This window comes from Chlorocebus sabaeus, chromosome 10, assembly GCF_047675955.1.
Source record: "Chlorocebus sabaeus isolate Y175 chromosome 10, mChlSab1.0.hap1, whole genome shotgun sequence".
Taxonomy (NCBI): domain Eukaryota; kingdom Metazoa; phylum Chordata; class Mammalia; order Primates; family Cercopithecidae; genus Chlorocebus; species Chlorocebus sabaeus.
In genome coordinates, this window is record NC_132913.1 from 107,073,531 (window position 1) to 107,097,457 (window position 23,927).

The following is a 23,927-nucleotide window of genomic DNA, read 5'->3' on the forward strand; positions in this document are numbered from 1 at the left end:
GATAAGGTAGGCCAGACAAGTTCTTTATGGCCAACTTTTAAAAAATTTTTTTTTATGGAGTTTCCCTCTTATTGTCCGGGCGGGAGTGCAATGGCGTGATCTTGGCTCACGGCAACCTCTGTCTGCCGGGTTCAAGTGATTCTCCTGCCTCAGACTCCTGAGTAGCTGGGATTACAGGCATGCACCACCACGCCAGGCTAATTTTGTACTTTTAGAAGAGACAGGGTTCTTCCCTGTTGGTCGGGCTGTTCTTCAACTCCCGACCTCAGGTGATCCACCAGCCTCGGCCTCCCAAAGTGCTGGGACTACAGCCACTATGCCTGGCCACAGCCAGCTCTTACATAGAAAGGTGGGGGAAGTTTAGGTTTTATGGCTGGCTTTGCAGGAGAGGGCTTCTAGTTTCTATGACTCATCTTGGGGAAGAGGAATTCTGGTTTCTATGGCTTGCCTTGGGGGAGAAAGAAGGCTGGGAGACAGGAGGGCAGGAGAAGGTCAGGGAGACTGTGCCTGAGGCTTCCAGTATCTTTTCGTTCAAAATAGTCAGCATGCCAAAGCGCCATATTTTGTTGTATTGTTTTTCTGAGCTCCAACACTGCTTCGGATGTATCTCCACTTACTTTATTTAACCTAAAAGGCTTTCCGGTCAGAGCACAAGTAGTATGCCATGAATGCAATTATTTTATTTAACCTAAAAGGCTTTCAGCTCAGAGCACAAGTAGTATGCCATGAATGCAAAATTGTGTGGTTCAAATATTCAAAATATTTGCCATTTCAAGTATTTTGTCTTTAGAAAATAAAATCTTTCAAATCTGGCAACTTGGGATCAAGATGACTATGACCCTATTCCTCCTTTCAACTGGCTTATGATTCATTTTGATTTTCCTCTGTAGAAACGGGGCACTTCATGAAAGAAACTTTCCCTGAAAACCAGGAATTCTGTTAAAAGACCTTTTTGCTAATCTAGTTCAGTAGTTGACAATAGCATTTGACGGGGAGCCTGGTGAAAGCTACCATGAGAATTCCGAAGCAGGAAACTTTCGCAGTCCTGGCGCTACTGGTTACTAATTGAACGACCTTCGCAAGTAACCTAGCTTCTGTGAACCTGTTTTCTCATTTTCAAACGCGGTTGAATAACTACTTTTCAACTAGGATGCTATGAAAGGTAACAGGGTAAAGACAAAGGACTAGGTTCGCGTGGAGCCCAGTACTGCTGAAGGAAAGATACACGAGTTTCGAGGGAGACTAAGGAAAAGAGGCAAAGGACCCCAGAGGTGATATCCTTGGTAGCCTCAGCTTTTACACGATCTAAGTCCTTCCTACGGCGGACACGCTCTCCTTTCACTGGAAAATGACTGTTTGCTTCGAAATAATCTTTCTCTAACAGAAAGCTCCATTTCTCTAAACTTGGCTTCCCTGCCCAGTTTGCAAACGAGTCAGGGTTTCCTCACTGGCGCGGTAGGCTCGCCGAAAGCCAAGCGAGAGTCCCACGCTGCGCAGGGCGGGGGAATAAAGGGGGCCCAGATACGGGACAGGCAGCCCAGGACGCCACCGCACCCACAACCGCGGAGAGACCGCCCCTCCCAAGCCAGCCCCCGCACCGCCCCTTTTCGATTCGTTTGCATGACCTAGGGCGCGGTTTCCGGCGGCAGAGGCGTGTCTTCCGGTCGTCCCTTGGCTCGATTTTCTTCCGGGGAGGGACTTCCTTTCCATCATTGATAGGCGCCGCGCAGCTGAGCTGGTAGGAGGACCAAACGGGGAGGGTCGGTATGTCTGACCAGGGCTTATGTTCCTCCAAAGGGCGGCCAGGAAGATGCTCTTCCTCGCTCTTCTTTCTCGCCTTTTTCTCTGCACGACGCCTCGGTTTGCGTGGACGCCCTGGGCTTTTGGCACTACCGCCCACCTGAGGCTCTTCCGCTTCCTCTCTCCCCCAGGCTCCGCCCCCTAGCGTCCCGTGGCCATGACGACCGCTCAGCGGGACTCCCTGGTGTGGAAGCTCGCGGGGCTGCTGCGGGAGTCCGGTGAGTGGACTTCCGGTTGAGCTGGGCCTCGGACGAGGTGGGGGTGGTGCCTTCTAGAGACATGCCCTGAGAGTCACGGAGTTACGACTGGTAGGGTCACCAGGTGTCAGAGTTCAATTTCTTTACTATTCCCAGATTTGTTCGCCCTTACAGTGACCTTTGCCTGTGATAGCCCAAACCCTAGCCGTCCTTTGAGGCCAAACTCCGGTATCCCTCCCTCCGTGCCTTCTCTGACACTGTCAGAAGGAAGTGGTTGTTACCTGACTAAAAGCCCCTCAGGACCAGGGACTGATCTCGATCATAATCATTGTTGTGTAGCAAGGTACTAAGTACAGTAGATGGAAGCACGAGATTTGGAGTCGGACCCACCTGGGTTGGAATATCAACCCTCTTTCAAACTTGCCAAACTGTTTCCTGAGGCTCAGTTTTCCTCACACATTGCCATAATGATTGTACTTAACAGTTGTGGGGATTCGTTGTAATTCATGTGTTTAGTACAATGCCTGCAAGTATAGTAACTGCTTACAGTTGGGAGCTATTGTTATTGTAATGACTTCCCTGGTGCTTGGCACTGTGCCTGGGCACAGTGGAGCCACAGTAGTTGTTGAGTACTTGGTTGGCATTCATTGTGGTAGAAAAAGCCTTAGCTTTGAGATCAAATAGGAGAAGTAACTTCCTGCCAATTATATGATCTCAATCAAGATTTTTCACTTTTTTGAACCTCAATTTTCATATCTGTAAGATGGGGTTAACAGTGCTCTTTGGGAGATTCTGAGAAAGTTTGAATGAGATATCAAAGTCATCTGGCACATACTACAGTTAATGTTAGCTGTCCTCCATCACTCCATGCTCCCATTGATGATATCTGTGGAAACTCTCTTTCTAGCAGTTTTCTTTTCTTTCTTTTCGAGACAGAGTCTTGCTGTGTCACCTAGGCTGGAGTGCAGTGGCGCAATCTCAGCTCACTGCAACCTCCACCTCCCGGGATCAAGTGATTCTCCTGCCTCAGCTGCCTGAGTAGCTGGGACTACAGGTGTGCACCACCATGACCGGCTAATTTTTGTATTTTTAGTAGAGACGGGGTTTCACCATGTTGGCCAGGTTGGTCTTGAACTCCTGACCTCAAGTGATTAACCTGCCTTGGCCTCCCAAAGTGCTAGGATTAAAGTTGTGAGGCACGGCACCTGGCCAGTAGCAGTTTTATTTCCTGGCTTGTATTGATAACTTTGCAAATGTCTTATATCCTTGTCTGGGAGGAGACAACTAGGAGGCCCTTTGAGTGTGGGAAGAGTCCTTGAACCATGTCTGTATCCATCCTCAGTGTCTAGTACATACAGAATCCTTCATGTCAGGTTGTAGGACTTGTTAATTTATTCAGCGATGAATGGTGGGTGTGTGAATGTGTGACTACAAGGAGGTAGCAGGAGAAGAGCTTTGTGGCAGCAGAATAGTTTCGTATCTTGATTGCGTGGCTGCAGGAATTTATATAAACAGCATATAGCTATATATACATATTGTACCAACATCAGTGTCCTGATTTTTTTTTTTTCTTTTGAGACCGAGTCTCGCTCTGTCACCCAGGCTGGAGTGCAGTGGTGTGATCTCGGCTCACTGCAACCCCCGCCTCTCAGGTTCAAGTGATTCTTCTACCTCAGCCTCACGAGTAGCTGGGACTACAGGCGTGTGCCACCATGCCCTGCTAATGTTTGTATTTTTAGGAGAAACGGGGTTTCAGCATATTGGCCAGGCTGGTCTTGAACTCCGGACCTCATGATCCACCTGCTCTGGCCTCCCAAAGTGCTGGGATTACAGGCGTGAGCCACTGTGCCTGCCCTTTTTTTTTTTTTTTTTGAGATGGAGTTTAGCTCTGTCACCCAGGCTGGAGTGCAATGGCTCAATCTCGGCTCAGTGCAACCTCTGCCTCCTGGCTTCCAGCTGTTCTCCTGCCTCAGCCCCTCGAGTAGCTGGGATTACAGGTGCGTGTCACCATGCCCAGCTTAGAATATTTGTATTTTTAGTAGAGACGAGGTTAGAGTCCTAGAATAATTTTTTGTATTTTTAGTGGAGATGGGGTTTCACCATGTTGGCCAGGTTGGTCCTGAATTCCTGACCTCAAGTGATTAACCTGCCTTGGCCTCCCAAAGTCCTGGGATTATAGGCCTGGGCCATGGCGCCCAGCTCAGTGTCCTGACTCTGATATTGTACTATAGCTATATAAAATGTAACCGTTAGGGAAAACTGGGTAAAGGATATAGGGGACCTTTCTGTACTGTTTCTGCAACATCCTTTGACTCTATCTATACTTATTATATTTTTTAAGCCAAAAAAAATTCCTTCATGCCTAGCTTGTAGCTGCACTTTTTTAGGTGCAGTGATGAATACCAGGGTGATCAAAAGATGCCCTCAAGGATGAAAGTCTCATTAGAGAGAGCATTTTTAACAGACAGCGGTAACAATGCCTTAGTGCTGTAATGAATAGTTATTCTTTCTATGGCATACTTTTTAGTATTGTTTGAAAGTTTCTACAGATGTGCTTTGCAATCAGAAAATGAAATAAAGATAAGACATCCAATTAACTTTTATGTAATAATGAGTGACTGCAATGTGAAAATTCAGCAGTATTACTTCTTGAGGCGGCTTCCTGGAGGAGGCTGGTCTCAAGCTGGGTGGTGGAAGGGGGTGTTTCAGAACATGAGAGAACTGTGCACCAAGTTGGCTGTATTTCCAGCACTGTCAGTAGATGAGGCTCTTTTGAGCAGAAGGTGAAAGAAAATTTGGAAGAGTTGGTTGGAGTTGTGTAGCCAAGCAGTCTCATTAGGCTGAATGAAATGGTAGGACTTTTTTTTTTTTTTTTTTTTTTTGAAGATGAGGGGAGCCATTGAATGCTTTTGAGCTGTGAAGGAGATAGAAAATAATTTGATCCTGCAATAGAACATCTACAATATGGATTGGAGTGGGTGTATTTTGGCATAGCAGAGTATTTGAATAAAGGGAAAAATCTTTTCACTGTGTCTTCCCTCCTGTCTGCCCCTCTTTCTGCAGGGGATGTGGTCCTGTCTGGCTGTAGCACCCTTAGCCTGCTCACTCCCACACTGCAACAGCTGAACCATGTATTTGAGCTGCACCTGGGGCCATGGGGCCCTGGCCAGACAGGCTTTGTGGCTCTGCCCTCCCATCCTGCTGACTCCCCTGTCATCCTTCAGCTTCAGTTTCTCTTCGATGTGCTGCAGAAAACGCTTTCACTCAAGGTTCTGGGTGTGGGGAAGGGGCAGGATGTGCAAGGAGCCCAAGAGAATGATGGAAGTTGGGGGTAGGGTAGGGGTGCAGAAGTCTGCACTGCCAGGATCCAGAGGGTGTCAGAGGTACCAGTGGTTGTGCTAAGAAAGGAATGTTGAGGACAGGGGAGATCTGCTGTGCCTCAGTAAATGGAGTTATTTATTTATTTTTTTTCTTCAGCTGGTCCATGTTCCTGGTCCTGGCCCCCCAGGGCCCATCAAGATTTTCCCCTTCAAATCCCTTCGGCACCTGGAGGTATGGGGACACGGGGGGATGTTGGTGCACAGCACCCAACTTGAGGCCGCCCCTGGGGATAGGAAAGAGAAGGGCCTCTTTGGTGAGGAGGCCAGGCCTGAGTATACCCATTGCTCTGCAGTAATGTGATATCCACTGTCTTTCCAGTTACTGCTTCCCTAAACCATAGCTGGGCTTTGTGGTCTTCTCCCTCCTCCCAACTAGGAGATATGGGGATGAGGTCTTTGTCTTCTGTGGGGTTCTGCCTTCCTCCCTCCCCTTTCCTTGTCCCAGCTCCGAGGTGTTCCCCTTCACTCTCTGCATGGCCTCCGAGGCATCTACTCCCAGCTGGAGACCCTGATTTGCAGCAGGAGCCTCCAGACATTAGAGGTAAGGAGGGTGAGGGGTGAGCTCAGACGCCTCATCCTGAGAGACGTAGAGGACCGAGCTCTGATATTCTTCCCTCTCTGTAGCTCTCCCTGCCTCCTGCTTCCCGCTAGACAGTGTCCTCACTCCCTCTCTGTGTTCCCACAGCACTCAGTACCTGCCTATATATTTATAGTCGTACCTACCGTATTACATTACATATTCTAGTGTCTACTTTCCCAGTCTCCCCACAGTGAGTTCTTGGGTCAGGGACCTGGGCTTTAAGCCTGTATCTTCAGATGGAGTTCAGTGTATAAAAAATGAATGAGTGACTGGGTGGTAGAGCTTGGCCTTGGCATGGGGAGGAGGGGGAGAGTGGGGTAATGAAGCACCCATCCGCCCACTCAGGAGCTCCTCTCAGCCTGCGGCGGTGACTTCTGCTCTGCCCTCCCTTGGCTGGCTCTGCTTTCTGCCAATTTCAGCTACAATGCACTGACCGCCTTAGACAGCTCCCTGGTGAGTGCCTCAAGAGGGTTTCGAGGAAGGGCAAGGCCAGGCCTTTGGGGAGGAGGGCCAGCTGGTTGACCAGATAGTATTGTAGTGAACATCGATTCTCTGCCTCTTTCCCATCTCTCTCAGCGCCTCTTGTCAGCTCTGCGTTTCTTGAACCTAAGCCACAATCAAGTCCAGGACTGCCAGGGATTCCTGATGGTGAGTATGGGCAGTCTGGCAGCTGGTACACCATGGGTCTTTGATTGCTGTGTTCTCACTCTCTCTCCTTGACCGGCTTTTACTCCCACCTTGCTCTTGCCACGAGGGTGGAGCTGCATTCTGGGAGATAGCACTGCTTAGGCACTAGCATCAGACAAACCAGAGTTCAAATCTCAACTTCTAATACCTGTACAACTTGGAGCAAGTTAGTTACCTCTTGGTTTCTTTACCTGTGAAATAGAAATCACAAGAGTACCTGCTTTTTTTTTTTTTTTTTTTTTTTTTTTTTGAGACAGAGTCTTGCTCTGTCACCCAGGTTGGAGTGCAATGGTGCAATCTCAGCTCACTGCAACCTCTGCCCCTGGGTTCAAGCAATTCTCCTGCCTCAGCCTCCGAAGTAGCTGGGACTACAGGCACGTGCCGCCACACCTGGCTAATTTTTATATTTTTAGTAGAGACGGTTTCATCATGTTGGTCAGGCTGGTCTTGAATTGCTGACCTCAAGTGATTCACCCACCTTGGCCTCCCAAAGTGCTGGGATTACAGGCGTGAGCCACCACGCCTGGCCAGATACCTGCTTGTATAGTATTAAAATGATTGTGAAGAAGTACCCGATGTTACTTAGTCTAGTGCCTAGCTCAGAAACTGGCAGCTTTTGTGATCATGACGAGGAACCTTTCTTCTGGGTCCTCCCATCCACCTGTCAGAGATAAAGCCGAACTAGTTAAAGTGGTAAGGACAGATTTTTATCAGTGATAAACTATTGCAGCGGGGAGGAGGGTGCAATGTAAACTGAACGCCACTTTAATTTGTGCAGAGGTGACTGGGCATTTTAAAAGGAGAGCGAGGGAATAGGAAGGGGAACTGTGAGGGTTTAAGCAGAGTAAGGGAAGTGGAAATGTACAAAAAGCAGAAGTGGAGGCTGGACCACATGAAGCCCTTCCGGGTTTGCTAAAAGTTAGGCTTCTACCTTCCCACAAAGACTAGGAGACGGGAGCCCTGTCATCAGGTGTTAGCTGGAACAAATGGGAAATTCTTTTGGCAGCCTTGACTTTTCCCAAGCAGGAACTTAAGGGGGCTAGAGTCGCCATTCTAGGGATGCATCTTTATGCTAGAACTTTGCTGTTTTTGTTCAAGTTTTTTACTATGGGGGTTGGAGGAGTCAAAAAAATCATTTGTGTTGAATTTTATTGAACTTGTGCTAAATAAGTCTGCAGTTCTTAACAGGCCGAAGTTGAGGCCTAGTCAAAAAGAAGGCCCAGAGGAGCCCAAGTAGGATTTGATCAAGGTGAGAATCTTTGTCAGTCCCTCCTCTAATTCGAGGAAAGAAGAGACACTCCGCCTTCCCCCGAACAATATAAATCCTTTTCTTCCTTGATCACTTCCTTTTGTTCACTAAAAACCAACTGAGCCATTCCTTGGGACTTGGTAGGGGATGAGTTTTGCTGTATGGTGCAAGTGACCGGGCATTTAATGGTGGACATTTCTGTGGAAACAAAAAAGGAAAACAAAGATGAATGTTTGAAACAGACTGTAAGTCCATTTTCTGAGTCCAGAGGGCAGCCAGTTGAGATTTCTAGGTGTTAAGCTCTATGTTTCTTTAGATGGTGGAATGAGGATAGCGGTGGCAACCGATGGCTTTCTTGGTTTGTAGTTTGAATGTTTGTGGTGACGGCATAGACAGTGTTGCAGTCATGCTTATTTCCCTGAACAGAGTCTGGAAGATACAGGAGTGTCAGTGGACTTTCTTTTTTTCTTTTCTTTTTTTTTTTATGGGATGGAGTTTTGCTCTTGTTGCCCAGGCTAGAGTGCAATGGCGTGATCTCGGTTCACCGTCACCTCCGCCTCCCAGGTTCAAGCCATTCTCCTGCCTCAGCCTCCCGAGTAGCGCCCACCACCACACCCAGCTAATTTTGTATTTTTACAAATAAAAGTGAAAGATGGGGTTACAAGTAAAGATGGGGTTTCTCCATGTTGGTCAGGCTGGTCTCGAATTCCTGACCTCAGGTAATCTGCCTGCCTCGGCCTTCCAAAGTGTTGGGATTACAGGCGTGAGCCACCGCACCCGGCCTCAGTGGACTTTCTAAGGGGCTCATATCACAGTAGCTCCAGGCATGTAGGTTATCCACACGTGATCTGTAGATGATGTATCTTTTGAAGTTTATATCACCTAGTCCAACTTTAGCTCATAGGGCTTTTGTTAAGATCCTGGGGGGAGGCCTGGCGCAGTGGCTTATGCCTGTAATTCCAGCTCTTTGGGAGGCCAAGGTGGGTGGATCGTCTGAGGTCGGGGGTTCAAGACCAGCCTGACGCCAACATGGAGAAACCCCATCTCTACAAAAATGCAAAATTGGCCGGGTATGGTGGTGCATGCCTGTAATCCCAGCTACTCGGGAAGGCTGAGGCAGGAGAATCGCTTGAGCCCGGGGAGCAGAGGTTGCAGTGAGCAGAGGTCACGCCATTGCACTCCAGCCTGGGCAACAGGAGTGAAACTACGTCTCAAGAAGGAAAAAAAAGATCCTTGGGGGAAAGGGCAGCTATAAGTCACCTAAAATTCCACTAAGGATCTGGGCACTCAGGTTTTAGTTCTCAGTGATGCCAAGTTGGGAGGAAGAAAATTGGAAATGTTAGTTTAGAAAATTGCAGCCAAATAATGAAGAAAACGAGAAGAATTGAGACTTTGGTAAGGGCTGATGTGTAGGATAGCAGGACCCATTCCAGTTTACAGGTAGATAATACAACTTCAAAGAAAATGAACAGGACTATAATCTGGTAACCCATAAGGATGTGTTAATAGTTTTTTCATTAAAACAGATTTCTCTAAGGTCACTCCCCTTTTGATTAAAAACAGTAAAAGTAGGATTATTCTTTTTTACAGAATAAGTCTGATCCTGTTAGATTTGGTCTGCTTATTTACATAAGTGTAGTAAGAATGGTAATTGACCACAGAGGCCCTTTTTAAGTTTGCTTTCCTGGAACTTTTTATAAGGACTCTCAGACTGGACTTTTAAACCCTCTCGAGGTTAGGAAGCCAAGAACGTGCCATCAGACTTCACGTAGAGTACCTATAGATTTGTGAATTCCTCTCTTCTTAATGTCTCCAAAATATCCTAAGATTCCTGGGCCTGCCAGGATCTAGCCTTTGCCCCTAATTTGTAAGTCTGGGAACCCTGTAAGCCAAGTAGCAGGCTGGTTTTTCCAAGAGGGCTTTGTAAGCATTGGCTCCTTTAGTTCCTTAAAACTGACCATATCTGATTTTATGCATTATTTTAAAACATGACATTCCAGTTATATTTTAGAAGTCCAGTCAAAACCTCGTTATATAACCAATTTTCCCCATTATGTCCTGTTACAAGGAGGGCTGACCCTACTGAACCTGTGAAAATAACCATATTGCCATGTAAATAAGAATGCCCAATGGGAGTTCCTGAATTCTGGGGGGATCAGGCATGGAGAAAAGATAAATGCTTCATATATATTTTTTATAAAAGTATAATTTACTAAACTATTTCACGTGATGGATCACATAAAAGAAAAGGGAAAGAGGTTCCTTATATCCAGAAAATAGGACATTCAAGAACCAACAGTATTTTAAACAAAAGCCATTAAAACTAGACTCATTCTTCACCAGTTCATTCAGTTTTATGTAGTCAGTTCTTATTGTGCTTGATCTTGGGTTAGCAGTGTTATGAATCCATCAGCTTTTTCATTAGAGTTTTGGAAATTCTGACTTGGTCCAGTGGTATGATATCAAAGTTGTTTAAGCAATACCACCAGAAGCCTTTGCCCTGGAGGACCTAGCATAGTCCTTTTCTATGGGTCTCTGCAACAGTCTCTTTTTGTTGAAGGGGAGTACTCTGGGCTGTAGCCGATTGTAACAACTTTTAGGAAGCAGGGTAAAACAGTAACTCTGTGGATGACAAGAGTTAAATGGTCTGTTTCCATGAGCTTTTTTTTTTTTTTTTTTTTTAAACCCTCAGTTGGTTGCTTTTGAAGGTCTCTGAGTCCCTTGAGACCCCCAGTGGGGGCAGAGGACCTAAACTTTGAGTGACTGTAGGGAGTTGAGGGTCTGGAATATGAAGGGAAAGGTCTAGCAGGGTGAGTAGGGGTGAAGAAGGAGGGGACTTGAAGGGGAACCTGTCAGGGGTCAAGGGAGCTGAAGAAAAGAGGAAAGGTGGGAGAAGGAGGAAAGGGGAGCAGAGGTGATGCGGATGGGGGCTCTTAGAGGAGCCAGACTGAGGAGATCTTAAGTTTGCCAAATAAGCCGTTGAAGTTCCAGATTATCCTTAGTGGAGTGTTGCCAACAGGAAAGGAAATGGACAGAGTTAGTGCCGTAGTGGTGACATATACTGTATAGTCAGCAGTGGTTTGAGAAGAGGGTTTCAGTTGGCTGTGAAGTCCATGGGAGGAGCAGGATCAAGGAGGGGAAACAGAGAGGACTCAAAACACAGCCAGGAAGTACTTTTAGCCCAGGAATCAGGGAGTGAATTCTTGCTTGAAACAGAGTAAGGAAGAACTTCCAGCCTAGGAGGTGCCTTTCACATGAAGCTTGGGACTCTAACCAAGCTTCGTGAGTGTACTTGGAATCATGAGAGTCAAAAGCTTCCTCACTGTGCTTCAGTGGTCGTTTGTCACAGGCACTGGGCTGGGAGTCAGACTCACTGATGAATCCCCATTGATCAGTCAGGAGCGAAGGCAAAGGCATCAAAAGTGTGCAGCTTGGGGTCCCAAGTGAGAGGGCTGGGGGTGTCTGACGATGAATCTGACCCAATTCAAGTCATGGCACTAGGTGGCTGTCATGGATAATGCTGGACGCTAGATTTTAATCAGTAATAAACAATTGCAGTAGTGAAGAGGGTCGAGTGTAGTCTATTTTTGTGCAGGGGTCACTGGGTATTTTATTTTATTTTATGTATTTTTTCGAGATGGAGTCTTGCTCTGTCACCCAGGCTGGAGTGCAGTGGTGCCTGCAGGTTCAAGTGATTCTTGTGCCTCAGCCTCCCAAGTAGCTGGGATTACAAGTGTGTGCCACCACGCCCAGCTAATTTTTGTATTTTTAGTAGAGATGGGGTTTCACCATGTTGGCCAGGCTAGTCTCGAACTTCTGGCCTCAAGTGATCCGCCCTCTTTGGCCTCCCAGCATGCTGGGATTACCGGCGTGAGCCACTGTGCCTGGCCGATTGGGCATTTTAAAAGTTGGGGGAGTGGGCAGGGGAATGGTAGGGCCTTGAGCAGAGCTGGGAAAGTGGAAATCAGGTTGGTCCACGTGAAACCCATCTGGGTTTGCTAACTGGCACTTATCAAAATAAGGCCCTTACCCTTTTACAGAGACTGGGAGATGGGGCCCTATCTTTAGGAGCTGGCTGAAACAAATGGGACATTCTTTTGGCAGCTTTGACTTTTCCCAGGCAGGAACTTAAGGGGGTTGGAGTCACCATGCTCAAGATGTGACCTTGAACTGTTAGGAACAGTGCTGGTGTTGTTCAAGTCTTTTAACGTGGGAGTAGGGGTGGATGAAATCATTTGTGCTGAGCGTGTGCAGTTTTGTATAGGCCAAGGTTGAGGCCTAGTCTAGAAGAGATCTCAGAGGACCCTGACTAGAGTTTGGTCAACAAGAGAATCTTTTTCACCCCTGTACCCCTGCCAGGATTTTTGTGAACTCCACCATCTGGACATCTCCTATAATCGCCTGCATTTGGTGCCAAGAATGGGACCCTCAGGGGCTGCTCTGGGGATCCTGATACTGCGAGGCAACGAGCTTCGGAGCCTGCATGGTGAGTGGGGGTGTGTGATGGGGCAAGCACGGAGGGGAGGGGGGAGAGTGAAGTTCGGACTGGCCTGGGTACCACGTGCCTCTAGAGCCTTGAGAGGGCTTGTGGGGAGTGCAGGGGTGCTCCGGCTGGTCTTTCTGTGCACCCTGCCCGAGTGCATGTACCACACTCACCTGCGTTTACTCATCCGCGTGCCCTTCCTTCCTTCTTGCCCCCATCCCAGGCCTGGAGCAGCTGAGGAATCTGCGGCACTTGGATTTGGCATACAACCTACTAGAAGGACATAGGGAGCTGTCGCCACTGTGGCTGCTGACTGAGCTCCGCAAGGTGAGATGGCAGTGCATCAGGGGCCTGAGAGCCACCCTTGCACCCACCCCCCCATACTGATTTGGTCAGTGTCTTCTTCACACAGGGAGGGCCAGGGCCCCAGGCCCTCCTCATTCTCCCCTTCCTGCCCCTCAGCTCTACCTGGAGGGGAACCCTCTTTGGTTCCACCCTGCGCACCGAGTGGCCACTGCCCAGTACTTGTCACCTCGGGCCAGGGAGGCTACTACTGGCGTGAGTGATCGTCCTATGTCCACTCTGCTTCCTCTTTCCTGCCCAGTCCTCCCCTACCTTGCACCCTGTTGCCATCCCTGGGTGAGGGGCCGAGGACCTGGACCCTGCTTACTGTGTTGTCAATACCTGGAACTCAGCAGGATGGACCCCACCACATACTCCCTCCCCCACCCTTTTTGTCTTTGCTCAGTTCCTTCTCGATGGCAAGGTCTTGTCGCTGACAGATTCTCAGGTTGGTGTGGTCAGGGGGCGAGGACTGTTGGGGAAGACATGAAGGGAGGGCCCTGAGGAGAGAACAGAGGGCTGGCTGGTGACAGGGTCTTCCTGGTCAGTGGAAAGTAGGGTCCCGCCTTTTGGCTGGCTTGGGCAAGGCAGAGGTGCTCCCAGTCTCCATCCTTTCTCTCCTTTCTGTTGTCAAATACCAGACTCACACATCCTTGGGGCTCAGCCCCACGGGCCCACCTTTGCCCTGGCCAGTGGGGAGTACTCCTGAAACCTCAGGTGGCCCTGACCTGAGTGACAGCCTCTCCTCAGGGGGTGTTTTGGCCCAGGCCCCACTTCATAAGGTTAAGGTAAGCAGCGTCCTCCGCTGCCTCATGCCTGGGGTGGGGTGTCTCTCTGGGGACTCTGGGCTGCAGTGGGCAGGGAATGGTAGGAACTGTGCTTGCACGTGGTCGGGGTTTCTTTGATAGGTTGGATGGCCAGCCATGGATGGCAGGGCTGGAGGCTTGGCTTTCACAGAACTTCTTCCCTCCACTAACCTCAGAGCCGAGTCCGTGTAAGGCGGGCAAGCATCTCTGAACCCAGTGATACGGACCCGGAGCCCCGAACTCTGAACCCCTCTCCAGCTGGTAAGTCAGCTTCACCCCACTAACCTCTCTCGTCCACGTCCCGCTCACTCTGATTTTTAAGTTACGGTGAAGGTCTGCTGGAAGAAATGTTATTTTTTGTTGGTAGAGTATTATGGAGGGCTTCTTAGTCTTTCTTCTTTTCTTTTAGTTTAGAGAAAGGAGAAGACTGCTTCTGGGAGCATTTTGAAAACTTTCTGAGGAACATTAATTTTGTGGGGTGTCAAGAGATCATGTAGGCCAGGTGCAGTGGCTTACATCTGTAATCCCAGCACTTTGGGAGGCCGAGGTGGGAGGATTCCCTGAGCCCAGGAGTTTGAGACCAGCTTGGGCAACATAGAGAGACACCCATTTCTCCAAAAAAATTTTTAAATTAGCCTGACATGGTGGTGTGCACCTGTAGTCCTATCTGCTTGGGAGGCTGAGGCAGGAGGATCGCTAGAGCCTGATAGTTCAAGGTTGCAGTGAGCTGTGATTGTGCCACTGCACTCTATCCTGGTGACCGAATAAGACCCCATCTCTTAAAAAAACTAAAACCCAAAACCAAAAGAAAGTATATATGTATATATATATAAAATAATAGGATTGTGGCCAGAGAAGTTTGGGAAATGTGAGGTTGAAGAGAAATAGATGTGTTCGCTGCAGGCTGTCTCAGGACCTTTAGGATGCTGTCATGCATGCTGAGTCTCCAGAAGCAGCATAGGATGCGCAGCTTGGATTGCGCTTGACCACAGTGTTCCATAGGACACACTTCAGTACATGCCGCGGAGGGGACACCTGTAGCCTTCCCTGCCCCTGTCCCCATACACAGTCCATTGCCCCCTCATCGCTGAGGAGCACCATTGAAGGATTTGGGGCCATCTGTGTGGGGTGGGCTTGCTCAGCTCAGGGTTCCCCTCCTGCCCAGGATGGTTCGTGCAGCAGCACCGGGAGCTGGAGCTCATGAGCAGCTTCCGGGAACGGTTTGGCCGCAACTGGCTGCAGTACAGGAGTCACCTGGAGGCCTCTGGAAACCCTCTGCCGGCCACCCCCACCTCTCCTGCCCCCAGCACACCTCCAGCCAGCTCCCAGGGCCCTGACACTACACCCAGACCTCCACCCCTGCAGGAGGAAGCCAGAGGCCCCCGGGAGTCACCACAAAAAATGTCAGAGGAGGTCAGGGTGGAGCCACAGGAGGAGGAGGAGGAGGAGAAGGAAAGGGAGGAGGAGGAGAAGGAGGGGGAGATGGTGGAACAGGGAGAAGAGGAGGCAGGAGAGGAGGAAGAAGAGGAGCAGGACCAGAAGGAAGTGGAAGGTGAGCCCTCTGTGGGCTGGGGCGAGCTGGGGCCAGCGGCTGTTGGGATGTTTGTGAGTGGTGGGGCCTGGTGGGTGGAGGGCCAGTGCGGGGGAGGGCGGCGTGTGGGTACTTTCCCTCCCTGCAGGGCTTCTCTCGGTCTCTCCACAGCGGAGCTCTGTCGCCCCATGTTGGTGTGTCCCCTGGAGGGGCCTGAGGGCATGCGGGGCAGGGAATGCTTTCTCAGGGTCACTTCTGCCCACCTGTTTGAGGTGGAACTCCAAGCAGCTCGCACCCTGGAGCGACTGGAGCTCCAGAGTCTGGAGGCTGCTGAGATAGAGCCGGAGGCCCAGGCGCAGAGGTCACGTGGGCCCACGGTGAGTTGGGGGCGGCAGGGCTCTGAAGGAGCCAGCTATGGGCACATGGCTGTTGTGTGCCCTGCACTGGCCTGGGCATTTCCCACAGTCTCTCCTTGGCACTAGGAGTCGAGGAGGGGAGCCTCAGAGGTTGCAAGTGCTCGGGAGGCTGGGCTGAGGAGCAGGGATTCCGTGCTCGAGCTTGGATGTCAGCACAGGCCTTTAACAGGCTCCAGAGCTCCTGCTGTCCTCCACGATCTCAGCATCCCCTCATCCCTCTGATCACCGCTCCTGCTGATTTTCACCCGGTCCCCCTCTTCTGCGCAGGGCTCAGATCTGCTCCCTGGAGCCCCCGTCCTCAGTCTGCGCTTCTCCTACATCTGCCCTGACCGGCAGTTGCGTCGCTATTTGGTGCTGGAGCCCGATGCCCACGCAGCTGTCCAGGTGATGGGGCCTAGAGTAGGGGCCCAGGAGGCTGTGGGGATTAAGAGAGCCAGAGGGGAGCGGCAGCAGGCCTGAGGGCCAGGGGCCTGTGGGAGGTGTCCATCTGGGGTCCGCCTGCTCACAGCTGCCTCTGATCCACCCTCTGTCAGGAGCTGCTTGCCGTGTTGACCCCAGTCACCAATGTGGCTCGGGAACAGGTTGGGGAGGCCAGGGACCTCCTGCTGGGTAGATTCCAGTGTCTACGCTGTGGCCATGAGTTCAAGCCAGAGGAGCCCGGGCTGGGATTGGACAGTGAGGAAGGCTGGAGGCCTCTGTTCCAAAAGACAGGTACAAGGCCTGCCCTTGACCTCTCTGCCCACACACCTCCCCTGTTGCAGGGAAAGTGGCTCTGTGTAGGGGAGTGTAAAGGGGGAGCCCCAGGGAGAAGGGGCTAGAGTGGAGACCAGTTGTTCTGCCTGGAGGAAAAAGAAAACCGCCTGCCTGCTGCATTTACAAAAAGGAAAACAGAAAAAAAGAAGAAACCATATCCTGGTTTTTTTTTGTTTGTTTTTTTTCTTTTAACTCTAAAAGTCAGGAAGTGCCATCTCTGTAACTGTGCTTGAACTCATTATTTTTTCATAACTTGAAACCTTGTTTGTGTTGGGTTTTTTTGGGCTGATATTTCAGACACTACATAAAACCTGACGAGCCCTCACGCAGTATTGGATGGTGGTGCTGCACCTGCCAGCAAGTGTAGCTGTTGAGTGACATGCTCGGGGAGTTGGCTTGGTTTGTCCTTCCCGGCTGACCTTGGAAGCTACATAATGTCCTGTGGCATTTCTTCATGCGCTAATCCTTAAAACAAGAATTGTTTCCATTGTAGACTAGTCAGAAAGTACTATCTTTGAAGAAGACATTGAAGAAGAAATATTCTTGATAACAGCTATGTGGAAATGCCAGAATTTTATTAGCCAGTTTTCTCTTCTTGGCGGCAGCTGGAACAGGGGTTTACATTTTATTCAGAAAATGGAGCCCTGCTCTGTTCCCCACTGTGAACTAGCCTGGGCATGCAGCCTTAGCGACACAGTGCAAACAAACAGCCGCCAGCCCCTCCCGGACCCTGGTTCTACACCATGAGTTGCTGTGGACTCGGGAGCCTCTTCCATGATGGTGTTATTAATGAACACTACTGTGGGCTCTGTTCTCCTTTCATTTTTTTTTTTTTGAGACGGAGTCTCGCTCTGTCACCCAGGCTGGAATGCAGTGGCGCGACTGCAGTTCACTGCAAGCTCCGCCTCCTGGGTTCACACCATTCTCCTGCCTCAGCCTCCCTAGTAGCTGGGACTACAGGCACCCGCGACCACGCCCAGCTAATTTTTTGCATTTTTAGTAGAGACGGAGTTTCACGGTGTTAGCCACGATGGTCTCAATCTCCTGACCTCGTGATCCGCCCGCCTCCCAAAGTGCTGGGATTACAGGCATGTGCCACCATGCCTGGCCAACCATTCTTTCATTTGCACCTCAGTTACCTCCTCTGAACAAAGAAGGGAATGAACTCACCCCATGGTGCTGTTATGCTATTTAAATGTGACAGTAAGGCACCAAGCAGAGGGCCTGGCATAACACAAAGGTCCCCTGTAAATGGTAGCTGCTGCCGTTGCCCCAAGCTATATGGTCCTGGGCAGCATGTGTAAAGGATTTAATCTTTTCTTTCCTCTTTGCAAAATGGGATAGGGAGAGTTTCTCTGGTAATGAAATGTGATCATACTGGCATGGGAGCTAGCACATGCGCAGCACAGTGCAGCTGCTCAGAGTGCTGCGTCTCATTGCTGATCCATGTCCTGATTCCTTCCCGGGTTCCTGACACTAAGGATGAGTATAAGATAGACTCTATTGTCATCCCTAATTTATAGATGAGGAACCAGGTTCACAGAGCTTAGATGACTTGCCCATGAATACAGAGCCATTAACTGATGGAGCCTAGAATTGGACCCAAATATGGCAAGAGAGTTCTCTCTCTCTTTCGAGACCTGTTGATTTTGGTCTTTCAGACGTTGCTAGGAGAGCCCTGAAGTAACTTGATCAGCCCAAGTCTGTAGGAGGGCGTAAGAGCAGAGCCTGGTTGTGTTTGACCCAGTCAGAGAGGGCCTAGAGTTAGAAGGTAGAGTGCATTTTGAGGAGGTTGTGGGCCAGGGTTAGCTCATCCCTCCCTGGGATGGGGAGTGATCAGTCGGCAGCTGTACTGGGAGAGAGGGAGCTGGTGGGCTGGGGCGCAGTGGTTGTGTATGAAGCTGGAGACTTGGGCTCAGGGAAGACCTGAGAGTGGGAAAGGAACATCAAGAGCATGGTGGGAGTTGTGGCACTTTGTGGGGGAGGCTCATGGGGACCGTGTCCATTTTCCCTCCAGAATCTCCTGCTGTGTGTCCTAATTGTGGTAGTGACCACGTGGTTCTCCTGACTGTGTCCGGGGGAACCCCCAACAGGGAGCAGAAACAGGGAGAGCAGTCTCTGGCTCCCTCTCCGTCTGCCAGCCCTGTCTGCCACCCTCCTGGCCATGGTGACCACCATGACAGGGCCAAGAACAGCCCACCTCAGGCACTGAGCACCCGTGACCACAGTAGTTGGAGCCTCAGTCCCCGTGAGTATAGGCAAAACAAGACATAGATGGGTTTGGGGAAGGGAAGGGACACTGATGGGGAGGTGGAGATGGAGCCCAGGGGCTGCCACGGGCAAGCTGATGTCCCCTCATTGCCCTCAGCCCCTGAGCGCTGTGGCCTCCGCTCTGTGGACCACCGACTCCGGCTCTTCCTGGATGTCGAGGTGTTCAGCGATGCCCAGGAGGAGTTCCAGTGCTGCCTCAAGGTCTGTGCTCCCTGACACTGCCCATGCCCCCAGCTGGCCAGGGTGCCCACTCGTTTCCATCATAGCCAACTGAGTCAGATCACTCTGGAGTCACCTGGTGCTGGCTTCTGGTTTCAACCCCAGAAACCTTGCTGTGTGGCTGTGGACCCATTCCTTGGCATTTGAGTCCCAGTTGTTGCCCATCTGCAATGGAGATAGCGATGCCTCCCTTACACACTGGAGCGCATCAGAGGTCGTGTTGAAGCTGCCCAGCCCCTGGCACTCATCAGTGGGGCCTTCTAGTATTATTATAAACCCATGATGTTATTAGGCCTTTGTTGTGCACCTTTTGTGCTAGACACTGAGGATCTACAGATCCATCTTGCCCTTGATCTTACAGTCTGGTGTGAGAAGTTCACAATGATTGTGCAATATGCAAGTGCTGTAATCGGGCTAAGGCCCTAGAAGGGGTATCTAGTCCAGCTTGAGTGGGTCAAGGAGTCTTCGTGGGAGGTGATGTCTAAGCTAAGTCTTGAAGGATAAGTTAAGGAGTAGGGAGGAAAAGAATGTATTAGGTAAAGGAAGCAGCAAATGCATGGAGGCCTGAGACTGTCACCGGTAGGGGGAGCTGCCCAGGATGAAGGCATCTGGATGTGCAGGGTGAGGGGCAGGGGTCCCGAGAGGACTCTGGGGGGCTGGCAGGGGCCAGGTCAGGAGCTGCCTCCTGTGTCTGCCAAGGAGTTTGGACTTGGTCTTGAGGGCCACCGGGAGCCACTGAAGGATTTGAAATGGGGCAGTGATGGTCAGTTTTGTGCCTTAGAACAGTTAGTCTGGCGGAGCATGGAGCGGGTGAGGTGACAGGCAGGGAAGCCAGCTGCCGACACTCTGAGCGAGCAGGGGCTGCAAGGCAGAGAGCGATGGTGGATGAAGAGGCTGTCGAGTGTCAGGGAAGCTCCATAGACTGCTGGGTGGGCAGTGGGAAGGTCAGGCCGAGGGTGCTGTCACCAGGAACTCGGCTTTCAGTCTGGCCCCACCTCCCCAGACCTCCCATCAGGTGTCTCACCAACTTCCTCTTCCCCCAGGTGCCAGTGGCATTGGCAGGCCACACCGGGGAGTTCATGTGCCTTGTGGTTGTGTCTGACCACAGGCTGTACCTGTTGAAGGTGACTGGGGAGATGCGGTGAGCGAGGGGAGAGATGCGGTGAGCGAGGGGGGAGATGGGGCGAGCGAAGGGGGAGATGGGGCCAGCGAGGGGGGGAGATGGGGCAAGTGAGGGGGGGAGATGGGGCGAGCGAGGCGGGGAGATGGGGCGAGCGAGGCGGGGGGATGGGGCCAGCGAGGGGGGGAGATAGGGCCAGCGACGGGGGGAGATGGGGCCAGCGACGGGGGGAGATGGGGCCAGCGAGGGGGGAGATGGGGCGAGCAAGGGGGGGAGATGGGGTGAGGGGGAAGATGGGGTGAGTGGAGGGGGAGATGGGATGAGCGTGGCGGGCGATGGTGTGAATGAGGGGGAGATGGGGTGTGCAAGGCGGGGAGATGGGGTGTGCAAGGCGGGGAGATGGGGTGATGAGCGAGGCGGGGAGATGGGGTGATGAGCGAGGCGGGGAGATGGGGTGATGAGTGAGGGGGGAGATGGGGTGTGCAAGGCGGGGAGATGGGGTGATGAGCGAGGCAGGGAAATGAGGTGATGAGTGAGGGGGAGATGGAGTGAGTGAGGGGGGAGATGGGGTGAGTGTGGGGGAGATGGGGTGATGAGCGAGGGGGGAGATGGGGTGAGTTGGGGGGAAGATGGGGTGATGAGCGAGGCGGGGAGATGGGGTGAATGAGGGGGAGATGGGGTGAGTGGGGGGGAGATGGGGTGAGTGGCGGGGAGATGGGGTGAGTGAGGGGGGAGATGCGGTAAGTGCACGGGGGTGATGCAGTGAGTGAGGCGGGTGCAGCCAGGGCAGGGCTTCCCTGGGACTCTCACTCCACCCTCACTCTTCTCCATCACTCTGTCCCCTCTCCACAGTGAGCCTCCAGCTAGCTGGCTGCAGCTGACCCTGGCCGTTCCCCTGCAGGATCTGAGTGGCATAGAGCTGGGCCTGGCAGGCCAGAGCCTGCAGCTGGAGTGGGCAGCTGGGGTGGGCCGCTGTGTGCTGCTGCCCCGAGATGCCAGGCGTTGCCGGGCCTTCCTAGAGGAGCTCCTTGGTGAGGGGGGAAGGGAAGGCAGGAGGGTGGGCAGGGTCCTGGGGCCGAGCTCCCCACCTGGTGCCCAGTAGCGGAGACAGAGAGGTAACAGGACTTGTCCCTTGTAGAAGTTTCTCAAATCCAGAAATGTGGAGAACAGGAAGGGATTGAGAGGTGGTGAGTTTAGGCTGGAGGAGAGCAGAGCCTTCTAAAGTTCCCTGGCCTGGCTCTGTCTAGATGTCTTGCAGTCTCTGCCCCCTGCCTGGAGGAACTGTGTCAGTGCCACAGAGGAGGAGGTCACCCCCCAGCACCGGCTCTGGTGAGTCGATAGGAGGCAGAGGCTGGGGTTGCTGCTCAGTCCTCTTTTCACAGAGCACCAGACATGGCTCTATGCTGAGTAGGTCCTGGGCAGCCACCTGTCCTCATGCCATGCCCCCCATGGGCCCCTAATGCCTCCTCCCAATGCCCTGCAAGGCTTTCTTCCCACTTCCCTCCCTCCAAGTCCTTCCCACCCCCTAGCAGATCTTCCTGTGACTGCCATGTTCCCCCTAGGCCATTGCTGGAAAAAGACTCATCCTTGGAGACTCCCCAGTTCTTCTACCTTCGGGCGTTCCTGGTTGAAGGTGAGGCCTCTGTGCTGCTGATGCTTCCCTGGTTTCTGTACCCCACCTTGTCACAGGCACTGGCCCACACCCAGCACCCGTACAGTGCCTTCGTAGCCACTGACAGTTCCTGGAACCTGGACTTCTCTCACTTGAGAGCATAGCCAAGTAACAGCCTCAGTGTGCCCTGACTCTCTCTAGGCGGGGTCAGGAGGCCCCCAGGATCCTCAGTTACCCAGAGCCTTTGCTCTCAGGCCCAGGCTTTCTATGAAGTGGAGCAGCGTGGCTGAGTCGGCCCTGCCTCATCAGTCAGAGAAGGCGAGGGCGGAGCTTTGTTTCTGTGTAGGGTGGGTGTGGGACAGTGGAGGGTGGTAGGCCTCAGAGGTGTTCCAGACTAGAGATGCCTGGAGCTTGGGAAAGGGAGGGTCTTGGCCCCAGAGGCACAGGCTGCTTTGTGACCCACCTGAGTGTGGTTCACGCCTCTTCTCCCCAGCAGCACTGGGACGCTGGCCTCAGGAATCTGGGCCCCTCCATGACCTTCCACTCTGGGTGCCTCTTTCCCTACAGGCCCTTCCACCTGTCTTGTATCCCTGTTGCTGACTCCGTCCACCCTGTTCCTGTTAGAGGAGGACGCTGCAGGGCCCCTGGCAGAGCCCCCACCTCCAGCAGCATCTGGCGAAGCCTCTGAGAAGGTGCCTTCCTCCGGGCCGGGCCCTGTTGTGCGTGTCAGGGAGCAGCAGCCACTCAGCAGCCTGAGCTCCGTTTTGCTCTACCGCTCAGCCCCTGAGGACTTGCGGCTGCTTTTCTACGATGAGGTGTGTGTGTGTATGTCCAGTGAGAGAGGAGGGAGGGGAGATGGCGAGCACAGGTTGGGGCCATGAGGGCAGGGTGGGAAATGGGTCTCGGAACCCTGGGCATTGGCGGCAAGATGGCACTTACAGCTGAGAGAACACCATCCTGGCTAACATGGTGAAACCCCGTCTCTACTAAAAATACAAAAAATTATTCGGGCGTGGTGGTGCGTGCCTGTAGTCCCAGCTACTTGGAGGCTGAGGCAGGAGAATGGCGTGAACCCAGGAGGCGGAGCTTGCAGTGAGCCGAGATGGTGCCATTGCACTCCAGCTTGGGCGACAAAGCGAGACTCTGTCTCAAACAAAACAAAACAAAACAAAACAAAAAACAGATGAGAGAACTGGTGTTGAAGGAACTGGGGGACTCTGGGCTTGGATGAGCACCAAGTCAGAGAGGGAGGCAGCTGTAGGTGGGGGAGACACCTGGACTGGGAGACCAGCCATTTATTAGCCGTGAGGCTTTCTTTTTTTTTTTTTTGAGGCGGAGTCTCACTCTGTTGCCCAGGCTGGAGTGCAGTGGGGCGATCTCGGCTCACTGCAAGCTCCGCCTCCTGGGTTTATGCCATTCTCCTGCCTCAGCCTCCCGAGTAGCTGGGACTACAGGTGCCCGCCACCTCGCCTGGCTAATTTTTTTTGTATTTTTTAGTGGAGACAGGGTTTCACCGTGTTAGCCAGGATGGTCTTGATCTCCTGATCTCGTGATCCGCCCGCCTCGGCCTCCCAAAGTGCTGGGATTACAGGCATGAGCCACCGCGCCCGGCCAGCTGTGAGGCTTTCAGTGAGGTTTCTGGCAGCTTTGAGTTGGCAGGATTGGGCCGGTTGTATGCCAGCCATTTGGCCTTTGTGACCACCACCTGGGGAGATACTGTTACTGGTCCTATTTACAGATGAGGAAGCTGAGGCTTGGGGCTGTTAACCAGTTTGCCCAGGCCAAAGTGGTGGAGCCGGGAATTGAATCCACAGTTCCCTGAAATCGTGTCCGCATCTTCTGTACAACAGGGAAGATGAAAGAGACAGGTCCTCTGGAGGCTTTCAGTAAACGTTGACTGAATTCTGTTTACAAAGCTCAGAGTCAGGATCTTTTTTGCGGAGTGACACGGGCCTGGGGGAGGGGTGAGGCCCTGAGCCAACGTGGAGACAGTGAGGCCTTCCTGGAGACCTCCCCTGGGCCCACCCTGATGTGGTTCCCATGAGCCTCGCCTTGCTAACTGCTCGCTCTGCCAGGTGTCCCGGCTGGAGAGCTTTTGGGCACTCCGTGTAGTGTGTCAGGAGCAGCTGACAGCCCTGCTTGCCTGGATCCGGGAACCGTGGGAGGAGCTGTTTTCCATCGGACTCCGGACTGTGATCCAAGAGGCGCTGGCCCTTGACCGATGAGGGTCCCACGCCGACCTTGGCCCTGACCTCAGGAGCCACACTGTAGGCATTCCGTCTGCTGGTCTCTGGGTCTGGCTTCCAGGCTCTGGCTGTGGGCTTCTTCAGCCTCTGGGTACTAGCCAGTGAGGCACCAAATGACCCAGGGCTTAAGGGAGAGGCGAGAGAATGATCTGGCCTCAGGGGACAGGCCACGTGGTCAGGAGGAATATTTTTCCTGCACATTTTCTCAGGTATCAATAAAGTTGTTTCCAACTCA

At 52.0% G+C, this 23,927-nt stretch overlaps 1 protein-coding gene across 5 annotated transcripts; it reads left to right on the plus strand.

Annotated features, from left to right (window-relative positions):
* Nucleotides 1-1,655: 1,655 nt before the first annotated feature.
* On the plus strand, nucleotides 1,656-23,927 carry STK11IP (serine/threonine kinase 11 interacting protein). Of its 5 annotated transcripts, none has more exons than XM_007966427.3 (25): nucleotides 1,656-1,738; nucleotides 1,932-2,018; nucleotides 5,061-5,266; nucleotides 5,475-5,549; nucleotides 5,823-5,918; nucleotides 6,303-6,410; nucleotides 6,534-6,605; nucleotides 12,253-12,379; nucleotides 12,600-12,703; nucleotides 12,839-12,934; nucleotides 13,125-13,166; nucleotides 13,360-13,506; nucleotides 13,701-13,785; nucleotides 14,690-15,076; nucleotides 15,227-15,432; nucleotides 15,739-15,855; nucleotides 16,005-16,182; nucleotides 18,242-18,472; nucleotides 18,593-18,696; nucleotides 19,758-19,855; nucleotides 20,687-20,865; nucleotides 21,082-21,163; nucleotides 21,397-21,467; nucleotides 22,014-22,261; nucleotides 23,185-23,515. In XM_007966427.3, the coding sequence occupies exons 2-25, from the start codon at nucleotides 1,958-1,960 to the stop codon at nucleotides 23,266-23,268; spliced, it is 3,204 nt and encodes a 1,067-aa protein (XP_007964618.3). In that variant the 5' UTR covers nucleotides 1,656-1,738; nucleotides 1,932-1,957; the 3' UTR covers nucleotides 23,269-23,515. The 5 variants fall into 5 exon arrangements, with proteins under 5 accessions (XP_007964618.3, XP_007964616.3, XP_007964619.3 ...); XM_007966425.3 differs by lacking the exon at nucleotides 23,185-23,515 and adding an exon at nucleotides 23,522-23,927 and having other exon boundaries at nucleotides 1,657-1,738; XM_007966426.3 differs by lacking the exon at nucleotides 23,185-23,515 and adding an exon at nucleotides 23,522-23,927 and having other exon boundaries at nucleotides 1,689-1,764.

Excerpts from the sequence above, each read along its gene's own strand:
- STK11IP (XM_007966425.3), top strand. The coding sequence starts at position 1,958 with ATGACGACCGCTCAGCGGGACTCCCTGGTGTGGAAGCTCGCGGGGCTG. Across the intron at positions 12,380-12,599 it reads CGAGCTTCGGAGCCTGCATG|GCCTGGAGCAGCTGAGGAAT; the intron begins GTGAGTGGGGGT and ends CCCCCATCCCAG. Across the intron at positions 13,167-13,359 it reads TGTCGCTGACAGATTCTCAG|ACTCACACATCCTTGGGGCT; the intron begins GTTGGTGTGGTC and ends GTCAAATACCAG.